Source organism: Zophobas morio, unplaced genomic scaffold, assembly GCF_036711695.1.
Source record: "Zophobas morio isolate AGI-343-1 ecotype UQ-CSIRO unplaced genomic scaffold, CSIRO_AGI_Zmor_V1 ptg000010l, whole genome shotgun sequence".
In the NCBI taxonomy this organism is placed as follows: Eukaryota; Metazoa; Arthropoda; class Insecta; order Coleoptera; family Tenebrionidae; genus Zophobas; species Zophobas morio.
Genome location: NW_026972115.1, coordinates 5816734 through 5831267, shown reverse-complemented (window position 1 = coordinate 5831267; position 14534 = coordinate 5816734). Strand labels below are relative to the sequence as shown.

The 14534-nt window shown below is 34.9% G+C and overlaps 1 protein-coding gene across 1 annotated transcript in view; it reads right to left on the bottom strand.

The window, feature by feature from the left end:
• The window catches only part of LOC135126007 (uncharacterized), a 50318-nt gene that overhangs the window by 23432 nt on the left and 12352 nt on the right, over nt 1-14534 (bottom strand). The window contains exon 2 of the mRNA XM_064051795.1: nt 6286-6361. Coding sequence (XP_063907865.1) covers nt 6286-6357 — 72 coding nt within the window. The 5' untranslated portion in view covers nt 6358-6361. The remainder of the gene's footprint in view (nt 1-6285; nt 6362-14534) is intronic.

The following is a 14534-nucleotide window of genomic DNA, read 5'->3' as shown; positions in this document are numbered from 1 at the left end:
GGGGCACCTATTGTTTTATTTCTGAAGAAGTTTTAAGAATCTCAGGGGCATCTGTTGTTTTATTTTTGAAGAAGTTTTAAGAATCTCAGGGGCACCTGTTGTTTTATTTTTGAAGAAATTTTAAAGATCTCATTGGCACCTCGTCTTTTATTTTTGAAAAAGTTTTAAGAATCTCAGGAGCACCTGTAATTTTATTTTTGAAGAAGTTTTAATAATCTCAGGGGCACCTGTTGTTTTATTTTTGAAGAAGTTTTAAGGATCCCAGGGGCATCTATCGTTTTATTTTTGAAGAACTTTTGAGAATCTCAGGGGCACTTATTGTTTTATCTTTGAAGAAATTTTAAAGATCTCATTGGCACTTTGTCTTTTATTTTTGAAAAAGTTTTAAGAATCTCAGGGGCACCTGTAATTTTATTTTTGAAGAAGTTTTAAGAATCTCAGTGGCATCTATTGTATTATTTTTGAAGAAGTTCAAAGAATCTCAGGGGCACCTGTTGTTTTATTTTTGAAGAAGTTTTAAGAATCTCAGGGGCACCTATTGTTTTATTTTTAAAGATGCTCTAAGAATCTCAGGGGCACCTGTTGTTTTATTTCTGAAGAAGTTTTAAGAATGTCAGGGGCACCTGTTGTTTTATTTTTGAAGAAGTTCTAAGAATTTCAGGAGCACCTATTGTTTTATTTTTGAAGAAGTTTTGAGAATCTCAGGGGCACCTGTTGTTTTATTTTTGAAGAAATTTTAAAGATCTCATTGGCACCTCCTCTTTTATTTTTGAAAAAGTTTTAAGAATCTCAAGGGCACCTGTAATTTTATTTTTGATGAAGTTTTAAGAATCTCAGGGGCATCTATTATATTATTTTTGAAGAAGTTCTAAGAATCTCAGGGGCACCTGTCGTTTTATTTTTCAAGAAGTTTTAAAGATCTCAGGGGCACCTCGTAAACACGAGGAGCCCCTGAGATTCTTAAAACTTCTTCAAAAGTAAAACTACTTTTGAAGAAGTTTTAAGAATCTCAGGGACACCTGTTGTTTTATTTTTAAAGATTCTCTAAGAATATCAGGGGCACCTGTTGTTTTATTTTTGAAGAAGTTTTAAGAATCTCACGGGCACCTATTGTTTTATTTCTGAAGAAGTTTTAAGAATCTCAGGAGCATCTGTTGTTTTATTTTTGAAGAAGTTTTAAGAATCTCAGGGGCACCTGTTGTTTTATTCTTAAAGATGCTCTAAGAATCTCAAGGGCACCTGTTGTCTTATTTTTGAAAAAGTTTTAAGTATCTCAGGGGCACCTATTGTTTTATTTCTGAAGAAGTTTTAAGAATCTCAGGGGCATCTGTTGTTTTATTTTTGAAGAAGTTTTAAGAATCTCAGGGGCACCTGTTGTTTTATTTTTGAAGAAATTTTAAAGATCTCATTGGCACCTCGTCTTTTATTTTTGAAAAAGTTTTAAGAATCTCAGGAGCACCTGTAACTTTATTTTTGAAGAAGTTTTAATAATCTCAGGGGCACCTGTTGTTTTATTTTTGAAGAAGTTTTAAGGATCCCAGGGGCATCTATTGTTTTATTTTTGAAGAAGTTTTAAGAATCTCAGGGGCACCTGTTGTTTTATTTTTGAAGAAGTTTTGAGAATCTCAGGGGCACCTATTGTTTTATTTCTGAAGAAGTTTTAAGAATCTCAGGGACACCTGTTGTTTTATTCTTAAAGATGCTCTAAGAATCTCAAGGGCACCTGTTGTCTTATTTTTGAAGAAGTTTTAAGTATCTCAGGGGCACCTGTTGTTTTATTTCTGAAGAAGTTTTAAGTATCTCAGGGGCACCTGTTGTTTTATTTCTGAAGAAGTTTTAAGAATCTCAGGGGCATCTGTTGTTTTATTTTTGAAGAAGTTTTAAGAATCTCAGGGGCACCTATTGTTTTATTTTTAAAGAAATTTTAAGAATCTCAGGGGCACCTGTTGTTTTATTTCTGAAGAAGTTTTAAGAATCTCAGGGGCACCTGTTGTTTTATTTTTGAAGAAGTTTTAAGAATCTCAGGGGCACCTGTTGTTTTATTTTTGAAGAAGTTTTGAGAAGCTCAGGGGCACCTGTTGTTTTATTTTTGAAGAAGTTTTGAGAATCACAGGGGCATCTATTGTTTTATTTCTGAAGAAGTTTTAAGAATGTCAGGGGCATCTGTTGTTTTATTTTTGAAGAAGTTTTAAGAATCTCAGGGGCACCTGTTGTTTTATTTCTGAAGAAGTTTTAAGAATCTCAGGGGCATCTGTTGTTTTATTTTTAAAGAAATTTTAAGAATCTCAGGGGCACCTGTTGTTTTATTTCTGAAGAAATTTTAAAGATCTCATTGGCACCTCGTCTCTTATTTTTGAAAAAGTTTTAATAATTTCAGGGGCACCTGTAATTTTATTTTTGAAGAAGTTTTAAGAATCTCAGGGGCATCTACTATATTATTTTTGAAGAAGTTCTAAGAATCTCAGAGGCACCTGTTGTTTTATTTTTGAAGAAATTTTAAGAATGTCAAGGGCACCTGTTGTTTTATTTTTGAAAAAGTTTTAAAGATCTCAGGGGCACTTCGTCTTTTATTTTTGAAAAAGTTTTAAGAATTTCAGGGGCATTTATTGTTTTATTTTTGAAGAAGTTCTAAGAATCTCAGGGGCACCTATTGTTTTATTTTTTAAGAAGTTTTCAGAATCTCAGGGGCACCTGTTGTTTTACTTTTGAAGAAATTTTAAAGATCTCATTGGCACCTCGTGTTTTATTTTTGAAAAAGTTTTAAGAATCTCAGGGGCACCTGTAATTTTATTTTTGATGAAGTTTTAAGAATCTCAGGGGCATCTATTATATTATTTTTGAAGAAGTTCTAAGAATCTCAGGGGCACCTGTCGTTTTATTTTTGAAGAAATTTTAACGATCTCAGGGGCACCTCGTGTTTTACTTTTGAAGAAGTTTTAAGAATCTCAGGGGAACCTGTTGTTTTATTTTTAAAGATGCTCTAAGAATATCAGGGGCACCTGTTGTTTTATTTTTGAAGAAGTTTTAAGAATCTCAGGGGCACCTATTGTTTTATTTCTGAAGAAGTTTTAAGAATCACAGGGGCATCTGTTGTTTTATTTTTAAAGAAATTTTAAGAATCTCAGGGGCACCTGTTGTTTTATTTCTGAAGAAATTTTAAAGATCTCATTGGCACCTCGTCTTTTATTTTTGAAAAAGTTTTAATAATTTCAGGGGCACCTGTAATTTTATTTTTGAAGAAGTTTTAAGAATCTCAGGGGCATCTATTATATTATTTTTGAAGAAGTTCTAAGAATCTCAGAGGCACCTGTTGTTTTATTTTTGAAGAAATTTTAAGAATGTCAAGGGCACCTGTTGTTTTATTTTTGAAAAAGTTTTAAAGATCTCAGGGGCACTTCGTCTTTTATTTTTGAAAAAGTTTTAAGAATTTCAGGGGCATTTATTGTTTTATTTTTGAAGAAGTTCTAAGAATCTCAGGGGCACCTATTGTTTTATTTTTTAAGAAGTTTTGAGAATCTCAGGGGCACCTGTTGTTTTACTTTTGAAGAAATTTTAAAGATCTCATTGGCACCTCGTGTTTTATTTTTGAAGAAGTTTTAAGAATCTCAGAGGCACCTGTTGTTTTATTTTTGAAGAAATTTTAAGAATCTCAGGGGCACCTGTTGTTTTATTTCTGAAGAAATTTTAAGAATCTCAGGGGCACCTCTTGTTTTATTTCTGAAGAAGTTTTAAGAATCTCAGGGGCATCTGTTGTTTTATTTTTGAAGAAGTTTTAAGAATCTCAGGGGCACCTGTTGTTTTATTTTTGAAGAAATTTTAAGAATCTCAGGGGCACCTGTTGTTTTATTTCTGAAGAAGTTTTAAGAATCTCAGGGGCATCTGTTGTTTTATTTTTGAAGAAGTTTTAAGAATCTCAGGGGCACCTATTGTTTTATTTTGAAGAAGTTTTAAGAATCTCAGGGGCATCTGTTGTTTTATTTTTTAAGAAGTTTTGAGAATCTCAGGGGCACCTGTTGTTTTACTTTTGAAGAAATTTTAAAGATCTCATTGGCATCTCGTGTTTTATTTTTGAAAAAGTTTTAAGAATCTCAGGGGCACCTGTAATTTTATTTTTGATGAAGTTTTAAGAATCTCAGGGGCATCTATTATATTATTTTTGAAGAAGTTCTAAGAATCTCAGGGGCACCTGTCGTTTTATTTTTGAAGAAGTTTTAAAGGTCTCAGGGGCACCTCGTGTTTTACTTTTGAAGAAGTTTTAAGAATCTCAGGGACACATGTTGTTTTATTTTTAAAGATGCTCTAAGAATATCAGGGCCACCTGTTGTTTTATTTTTGAAGAAGTTTTAAGAATCTCAAGGGCACCTATTGTTTTATTTCTGAAAAAGTTTTAAGAATCTCATGGGCACCTGTTGTTTTTTTTAAAGATGCTCTAAGAATCTCAAGGGCACCTGTTGTTTTATTTTTGAAGAAGTTTTAAGAATCTCAGGGGCACCTGTTGTTTTATTTCTGAAGAAGTTTTAAGAATCTCAGGGGCACCTATTTTTTTATTTCTGAAGAAGTTTTAAGAATCTCAGGGGCATCTGTTGTTTTATTTTTGAAGAAGTTTTAAGAATCTCAGGGGCACCTGTTGTTTTATTTCTGAAGAAGTTTTAAGAATCTCAGGGGCACCTGTTGTTTTATTTTTGAAGAAGTTTTAAGAATCTCAGGGGCATCTATTGTTTTATTTTTGAAGAAGTTTTGAGAATCTCAGGGGCACCTGTTGTTTTATTTTTGAAGAAGTTTTGAGAATCTCAGGGGCACCTGTTATTTTATTTTTGAAGAAGTTTTAAAAGTCTCAGGGGCACCTGTTGTTTTATTTTTGAAGAAATTTTAAAGATCTCATTGGCGCCTCGTCTTTTATTTTTGAAAAAGTTTTAAGAATCTCAGGGGCACCTGTAATTTTATTTTTGATAAAGTTTTAAGAATCTCAGGGGCATCTATTGTTTTATTTTTGAAGAATTTTTGAGAATCTCAGGGGTACTTATTGTTTTATCTTTGAAGAAATTTTAAAGATCTCATTGGCACCTCGTCTTTTATTTTTGAAAAAGTTTTAAGAATCTCAGGGGCACCTGTAATTTTATTTTTGAAGAAGTTTTAAGAATCTCAGGGGCACCTGTTGTTTTATTTTTGAAGAAGTTTTAAAGATTCCAGGGGCATCTATTGTTTTATTTTTGAAGAAGTTTGAAAAACCCTAAGTATACCTAGTGTTTTATTTTTGAAGAAGTTCTAGGAATCTCAGGGGCACCTGTTGTTTTATTTTTGAAGAAGTTGTAAAAATCTCAGAGGCATTTCTTGTTTTATTTTTGAAGAAGTTTTAAGAATCCCAGGGGCACCTGTCGTTTTATTTTGAAGAAGTTTTGAGAATCTCAGGGGCACCTGTTGTTTTATTTTTGAAGAATCTTTAAGAATCTCAGGGGAACCAACTGTTTTATCTTTGAAGAAGTTTGAAAGATTTCAGAGGCACCTCGTCTTTTATTTTTGAAAAAGTTTTAGGAATCTCCGGTACACACAGTGTCTTATTTTTGAAGAAATTTGAAGATCATCAGTGGCATTCGAAGCTTTATTTTTCAAGAAATTTTAAGAACCTAGGGGATCCCTTTTATTTTGAGCTTCTGAAATGTGATCGGTCCCCTCATAATCACGTCGTAAAATTTGAATCCATAGGAAAATACTGATTTGAGTATAATTTGTATTGTATACAAATAATAAACTCATAGTAAAACTAATCAAAGTGTTAAATTTGCCCACTTAACCGCAAGTAACATTAGGTCGCACCGAAATTCCAAATTTCCGTCCCCCATAAACCCCCCCTTCCCCCGCCGCCCCCGCCGCCGTTGCGCCATTTAGCGCATTTTCCACTAATTTCTCGCAAACACAGGTCAAAATAAATTGTAGTGAAGCGTAAAGACGTCCGATAACGTTAAAAATTTCGCATTCACAACGGCTGCTCATTATCGAGCAAGTCGGGGGCCGCGCGTCGAACGAAGTGATGAAACACTTTAATTTCCGACTGCGAAAACTGGGCCGCATTAACTCATTGTTCGAGTTGATTTAATAAACGCAAGATTTACCTTGAAAGTGGCATAATATTTGTGGAGCGACGACGTCGACGCTGTCGCAGCGTCGTCGAACGTTTGCACTCGTAAAATTGATGAATTGATAGGGAATTTAATTATGTCGGTCGAGCGGCCGCCGAGGAACTCTCCTTTTTTCGCAGGCTCCCGCGCCCAAATTGAGTGGACTCACCTCGAGGAGGCCGCCTTCCGCGGCGGCGATCCCGTACACCAGAATCAATAGCAGCCACGACCAGATATCCATAAAACTGCAACAAGAGCACGGTTAGGTATGCATGAAAAAAGGGACAAGTGCGCCGGGCAAGGGTAGTCGAGGACCTTTTCGTTTGAGTTATTTAGGCGGGATGGGTTTTCTTTGGCAGTTTCGGGCTGATTTCTTTGGGTTGATTTTGTCGGGGACGTTGAGTTTTATAATTTATTTTTTTTTTAAACTGCGTACGTACTCGTTTTCGAGATTCGCTACAGCTGAAAAATAATTAATAAAGAACAATAACCTCGAATGCGATATGCACGACAAAAGCGGAGTGAATTGAAGACGTCTGCACGAGAAAGAATCCAAATTAAAAAGATGGTCGGTTAGCGAGTTTTCCTGCAACAGAAATGACGAAAATAATTACGACGAGAAAGACGCACACTCATAGAAAACCCATCAGCAGTAATTACTATTATTTTAGAATAGCGGGAGTGGAGAGCACTTTAAAAAAGAACAGACTTTATTCGCAGTTTTTTTTCTTTTCGTCGTCGGATTTTTCGTGCACACTATTTAATAAAAACACGCCACTAGATATTTTCAAAAGCTGTCCGTCACCGCCGCCCCCGCGTAAATTGCGCACATCGCTTAAGTAAAAGAAGCAGCCCCGTGCCATCTGTTGCTGGCTTAGCATGATGGACGGTACAAGATTGGAGGTTGATCGATTGACGACACGGTCCCCTAACTTTTATAAAACGCCGAATCTGGTGCCCTGCCGCCTCCTAAACCGTTATAAAGTGTCAGATTAGACTTCCTTTATCGACCCATTCCTCTTGTGTCGAACTGTTTTAATTTTCGGTGACGCGAAAGCGATGTCCCTCTGCGCGTCTTTTTTAAAAAACATTAGGAGAGCAAAAGAACGCGTCTTTGACTGCAAGATGAGAGGCGACATCTCATATTAATTCCGCCCTTGGCCATCCTTGAAGATTAAAGACGTTCCATCTGCAAAGCAGACAGATCGCGATGATTAAAAGTCGCAAAGAAAACATCCCAAAATCGATGAATATTTCCCGATGCGAGGGGAAAAATTTAGAGGGTGTATTGTGTGGCGGGGTAACCCGGTAAACACAGGTTACTATGTTACATCTGCGTTCGCTCTACCGTGTATGTAATCAACATGGTACTAGTTTTGGTCAGGGTTGGAAGTAATTCAATTACAAGTAAATCATTATCATTACTGTAATTCAATTCGGAATTACATACATTTTTTTGTTGAGTAATTCAGTCACTTTTGCAATTATTCCAATATTTTTTAATAATCTGTCATTTTGTAAATGAATCAGTACACAAAACTGACAAGATTTAGATTCTCATCACTTCACTAACGAGTTATTTACCTGAACAATCACATTTATTTAAATTTAATTTTTTGATACTGTTTTCCGCACCACCTAGGTGGTAAAGTATTACAGGGGCGCTTTTTTTACGTGATATCTCCAGTAGACCTATTCCACTATTACTATTTATTCCTGCGAATGCAAATACAAATTTTTTAATTTACAATTTTTTTTTTAGAATTTGTCTGATGGGTTGACTTCTTTTATAACGAGAATCTACTATCTCCGGAAGTAAGACATATAAATAAAATTTTTCTAGGGGCTCTATCATATTATGTACTCAAAATTTATCGTCTCGTTGAATTATGCAATATTTAAATTTTTTTGTTTAACTAAAAATTAATTCTTTCATTGTGTTTGATACAAACAAAACGTCCTAAATTAGCAAAACTAGTGGAACCGTATTCATCCAATAGATTTTTTTTTGGAAAGTACAATTATTTTTATGTTTTAGCAGCATTGTGTTTAAAAAAAAATTAAACTGGAAAATCGAAAATTTAAAAAATCTCGAAAATTGAAAAATTGAAATATAGAAGAACCGAAAGTCGAGAAATCAAAAATTTTAAAAATCGAAAAATTAAAATATCGAAAAGTAGAAAAATTGAGAAATCCAAATATAAAACAGCCGAAAATTGAAAAATCTGAAGTTTAAAAAAAGAAAAACTGAAGATCGGGAAATCCAGAAGTCGAAAAATCGTAAGCTTATAAAATCGAAAAATTGAAAAATCAAAATCCTGAGAAATTGAAAAATTGAAACATCCGAAACCTGAAAAATCGAAAAATTGAAGAATTGAAGAAGTGAAAAATCCAAATTTTGGGAAGAGATGGGAAAATAAAAAAAAGATTACTTCAGAAATCGGAAAATTAAAAATTTAGAAACGTCAAAATTTGAAAAATTCAGAAATTGAAAAATCGAAATATTTAGAAATCGTAAAATTGAAGAGGATAAAAATTGAAAAATGGGATCATTGAAACATCGGAAAATTGACAAATCGAAAAATAAAAAAATGGAGAAAAATTTGAATGACTATAAACGTGGTTGCTGGTACATTGTCATAACGTTGGGAGTGCATCGCTAGATTATCTAGATTTTGATGGATCAGTTACTTTAATTATTTGTTCTTCTGTAGAATAGGTGTGGGGCTCTTAAAACAGAAAAAAAGGGCTAACCGTATTTTTTTATTATGTTATTTACTTTAAGATTTATTTCTTATTTTAGAAGAAACAAATGAGAAGAACGGGTGGGAGGCGGGGCTAAGTTTAACTTTTTTTTTCAACGAGTGAAAAGCTTTTAGACCAATCTATTCAAAGTTTTAAACCAGAATGCTGATTATATGTTTAGGATGAATCTTTCATCGTTGTTTCGTTCATGAAACCGATCTAAAAAGTAACCCAATCAAACTTAGCAGTAGAGGATTTTGTAGATAAACTGAAGAATCTATTGTGGTACACTGGAAAAAACATGGGAAATTTACGGTTCGAAAGTAAAACTTTTGTCATTACGCTTCTATTCACGTCAAAATTTTATTTTTGTACATTAAAATTTCATAGTAAATCGAATTATTTTTTTAATATTCTAAATTCTAAAATTGAGTTTATTTGTTTTTTTAACACGTCATATTTCAACTTTTCAAAATTTTGTCTTATTTTTTTGAATATAACACAACCTCAAATTACTGATTCTAATAATGTAACTTTTACTGTACTAGTGTTTTTAAATTTCTATGAAAAACATATTTTTTCTTACTTGCACCAAAAGTGTATCGAAATTTTTAACATGCAAGGTTAATTTTTATTACTGTAGATTTTAAAGTCAATCGTGGCAAATTTGTAGAGTGGCTCCGCCCATCCGTCCCCTCTTTATTCTAGTGACTACTCTTAATATTGTTCAGCCTTATCTTAGCAAGTACTAGCCCCGCCCACCCACCCTCTATTTTCTTACAGGATATCATTTGCCAAAATCAGTCTCGTTGTGGCAAGTACTAACCCCGCCCACCCACCCTCTGTCTTCTTGGAAGCTATGTCATTTGCCAAAATTCGTCTTATCTTGGCAAGTATTAACTCCTCCCACCCATCCACACTCTTCTTATTCTAAGAACTAATTTTATTTCGATTCAGTTTGGGATCCATTTTTATTCAGACCAGATGAAATGAATCACTGAAATGGGGACCGGATGAGTGGGCGGGGTTAATTACTTTTTTTCTGTAGAATAGGTGTGAGGTTGTTAAAAAGAAAAAAAAGGCTAACCGAATTTTTTTAGTATATTATTTACTTTAAGATCTATTTCTTATTTTATAACAAACAAATGAAAGAACGGGTGGGTGGGCGGGGCTAAGTTTAACTTTTTCTGCAGTCTTTTATAGGCAAGCACTAGCCCCACCCATCTGCCTCCTCTTCACCCAATCGTTAAACCGTTGGTGAAAAAATTGATAAATTACTTTACTGATGGTTATATCAAAAGGTTATTTTTTATTACTGTATTTTAAAATCGAGCGTGCCAAATTTGTAGAGTGGCTCCGCCCATCCATCCCCTCTTTATTCTAGTGACTACTCTTAATATTATTCAATCTTATCTTAGCAAGGACTAGCCCCGCCCACCCACCCTCTATTTTCTTAAAGCATATCATTTGCCAAAATCAGTCTCGTCGTGGCAAGTACTAACCCCGCCCACCCACCCTCTGTCTTCTTGGAAGCTATGTCATTTGCCAAAATTCGTCTTATCTTGGCAAGTATTAACCTCTCCCACCCACCCACGCTCTTCTTTTTCTAAGGACTAATTTAATTTCTGTTCAGTATGGGATCCATGTTTAATCAGACCAGATGAAATGTATCACCGAAATGGAGACCGGGTGGGTGGACGGGGGTTAATTATTTGTTCCTCTGTAGAATAGGGGTAGGGCTGTTAAAAAAAAAGACTGATCGTATTTTTTTGTTATAGTATTCATTTTCAAATTTAGTTCTTATTTTAGAAGAAACAATTTAAAGAACGGGTGGGTGGGCGGGGCAAAATTTAACTTTTTCCTGCAGAGTCTTTTATAGGCAAGCACTAGCCCCGCCCCTCTGCCTCCTCTTCACTCTAGTGATTACTCTAAATGCTGCTAATTAATGACAACATTATTCTTTTATTAGTCTTAGGCAAATCGTTAACCCGTTGGTGAAAAAATTGATAAATTACTTTACTTATGGTTGTATCAAAAGTTTACTTTTTATTACTGTTGATTTTAAAATTAATCGTGCCAAATTTGTAGAGTGGTTCCGCCCATCCATCCTCTCTTTATTCTAGCGACTACTCTTAATATTGTTCAGTCTTATCTTAGCAAGTATTAGCCCCGCCCACCCATCCTCTATTTTCTTAAAGAATATCATTTGCTAAAATCAGTCTTGTCTTGGGAAGTACTAGCCCCGCCCACCCACCCTCTGTCTTCTTGGAAGCTATGTTATCTGACAAAATCAGTCTAATCTTGGCAAGTATTAACCCCTCCCACCCACCCACACTCTTCTTATTCTAAGGACTAATTTTATTTCGGTTCAGTTTGGCATCCATTTTCATTCAGACCACATGAAATGAATCACTGAAATGGGGACCGGGTGGGTGGGCGGGATTATATATTTTTTCTTCCGTAGAATATGTGTGTGGTTGCTAGAAAAGAAAAAAAAGGGCTAACCGTATTTTTTTGTTATATTATTTACTTTAGGATTTATTTCTTATTTTAGAAGAAACAAATGAGAGAACGGGTGGGTGGGCGGGGCTAAGTTTAACTTTTTCCTCTAGAGTCTTTTATAGGCAAGCAGTAGCCCCGCCCATCTGCCTCCTCTTCATTCTAGGGACTACTCTAAATCCTGCTAAAAAAACAACATGATTGTCTGATTAGAGTCTTAGGCAAATCGTTAACGCGTTGGTGAAAAAATTGATAAATTCTATTATTCATGGTTATATCAAAAGGTTATTTTTTATTATTGAAGATTTTAAAATCAATCGTGGTAAATTTGTAAAGTGGCTCCGCCCATCCATCCCCTCTTCATTCTAGTGACTACTCTTAACATTGTTCAGTCTTATCTCAGCAAGTACTAGCCCCACCCACCCGCCCTCTATTTTCTTAAAGGGTATCATTTGCCAAAATTAGTTTATTTTCAGAGAGGGTATCTCATTTGCCAAAATTAGTTTTATCTTAACACGTACTAGCCCCACCCACCCGCCCTCTGTATTCTTGGAGGCTATGTAATTTGCCAAAATCAGTCTTGTCGTGGCAAGTACTAGCCCCGCCCACCCACCCTCTGTCTTCTTGGAAGCTATGTTATCTGCCAAAATCAGTCTAATCTTGGCAAGTATTAACCCCTCCCACCCACCCACACTCTTCTTATTCTAAGGACTAATTTTATTTCGGTTTAGTATAGGATCCATTTAAATTCAGACCAGATAAAATGAATCACTGAAATGGAGGCGGGGTGGGTGGGCTGGGTTAATTATTTGTTCTTCTGTAGAATAGGTGTGGGGGTGTTAGAAAAGAAAAAAAAGGTTGACGGTAGTTTTTTTGTTACAGTATTCATTTGAAAAATTATTTCTTATTTTTAGAAGAAACAATTTAAAGAAAGGGTGGGTGGGCGGGGCTAAGTTTAACTTTTTCCTGTAGAGTCTTTTTTAGGCAAGCATTAGCCCCGCCCATCTGCGTCCTCCTCATTCTAGTGACTACTTTAAATGTGCTAATTAATGACAATATTATTGTTTTATTAGAGTCTTACGCAAATCCTTAAACCGTTGGTGAACAAATAGATAAATTACATGGTTATCTCAAAATAACAATTACTTGTAAATGTATAAAAATTATTATTTATTTTTACAATAGTGAACTTGTTAACTGATCAAAGTATACTCAATAATTAAATCTAATTAATTGTGACTTTGTTTTAAATTTGTCAAAATAGAATTCAATTCCCATTTTACAGGAAATACAATAAATCAGTGGAATGGAGAAAGAAAATGAGTTTACCTTTTTTCTACAAAGTCTTATAAGCAAGCAGTAATTAATGAATTAATTAACTTATCTAGTGTAAATACAGACAACATTTGGTTGGAGTGCGTAAAGAATACACAGAACAGATTCAGTGGTTTAGAACCAAGTGGAATTCTAAAGCTTCACTGTGAAGAGAGATAAACATAAATATCTTAAAAAAAATGGGAAAGTCCGGACTGCGCTCCCCAAACATGTGGTGGATAGTAAATGCCTAAGTTGAGCGTTATTTTTCATTAGATTAAATAAATTTAATAAAATTAATCACTCTGAAATTTTTTTGGTGACCATCAAGACTTTACAAAAGTCTTCATAAAATCAAAATTTGACGACAGACGAATGAACTCTTCAAAACCTTGTACCATTTTCGGGGCAACAATGGACAAAGAATTTTTATGTGTTTGTTTTTCTAGTTCTTCAACAAATCGCCGTCCGCTCAACCCGAGATTTTCTATTTATAATTTATGTTCAGCAGGACTTGAAAAATAACACTTCCAGAATAAACAAGTTTTCAAAAATAATTATTAGACACTATTAGAATGGAAAAAAAACTGATCTTTGGTGTATTTCTAATAATTGTTGTCTATTTTGCTCTGAACATAAATAATAAGGCATTACAAGGCCACTTTTTAAAGAATACGACGACCTACATCTAATTGACAATACAATTTTTAATGATAATTTTGAAATAATGCCACAGTTGATTTTTGTCATTTTGATAAGATGTTGTAATCACTGGCTTCTTTTTCTCAATGGATATATAGTTTTCTCACAATACTCAATACATAATTCTAATATCAAATTCGCCACCCACCCTGTCTCAATTGTGATTAGTTTTTTTATTGGTCGTGAGACGCGGGACGCAACTTAAATTAAGAGTTCATATTTCTCTACAAGAAATTACCGTCTAAAATATGCTTTAAGTATCGTGTTGTTGAAAGAAAACTACATATTAAAAAAAATCAAAAATTAAGCCCCATCCACCCGTCCGGATCTCAAATGTGACGATTTTTTTATTCGTTATAAGATCGAGGGGCGGAGCTTAAATCGCATCAAATGTGTGTTGCGCAGGAAGGAAGGCATTTTGAACAGTACTTACGCTAATTAAATTTATTTAATTGTTGAATCTATTTATTACATTTCTTTGAATTAATATGTTGGTGTTTTTTTATTTCATTTGTCTTTCAGTGAGAACTCGGACTCAATCGTTAAGACATAATCATGCCACATGCCACATCTATGTTTACTGGGACCACACCACCGGCGTCAGCGTCGTTCCCGAGGTATAACAACCGGCGTAATTTTTCGTGCGTCGCTGGCATCGCGATGAAGATTTAGGGATTTTTCCAAAGTGTATTACGTTAATCGTTGGGCCTTTTAGCCGGGCGCTAAAACGCATCTCCGTGTAAATTATCTCTGGAGCTAACTGCGTGCCGGTTTGTAATCTTCGATTATGTACGGCGACGCATAATCCCGAGCAAAGCACCTTAAGGAGAAATGTTGGCGTTAGTCGTCAGCTTACTGAAGCTTGTTCTTTGCTTTCGGAGTCGTTCGCAGATACTTACAAGCTATTCAAGAAGATTTAACCGAGTTACGGGATAACCGCATCTTTTATGCCAGAACGAGCAAGTTATGAAAGAAGCGGGCTGTTTTACGAACCGCCCCCGCTAATAATGCCGCCGTATTGTGACTAAATTAATCAAAGGCTGAGGGATTGGGACACATTTGTTTCTGGTGGATTCGGAGTGATTAGCGGGGACAGTGGTTGTCAAACTTTTTTGAAGGGGACAATCCGGGGAAGTTTGTATTAAGTTATTGTTCAGA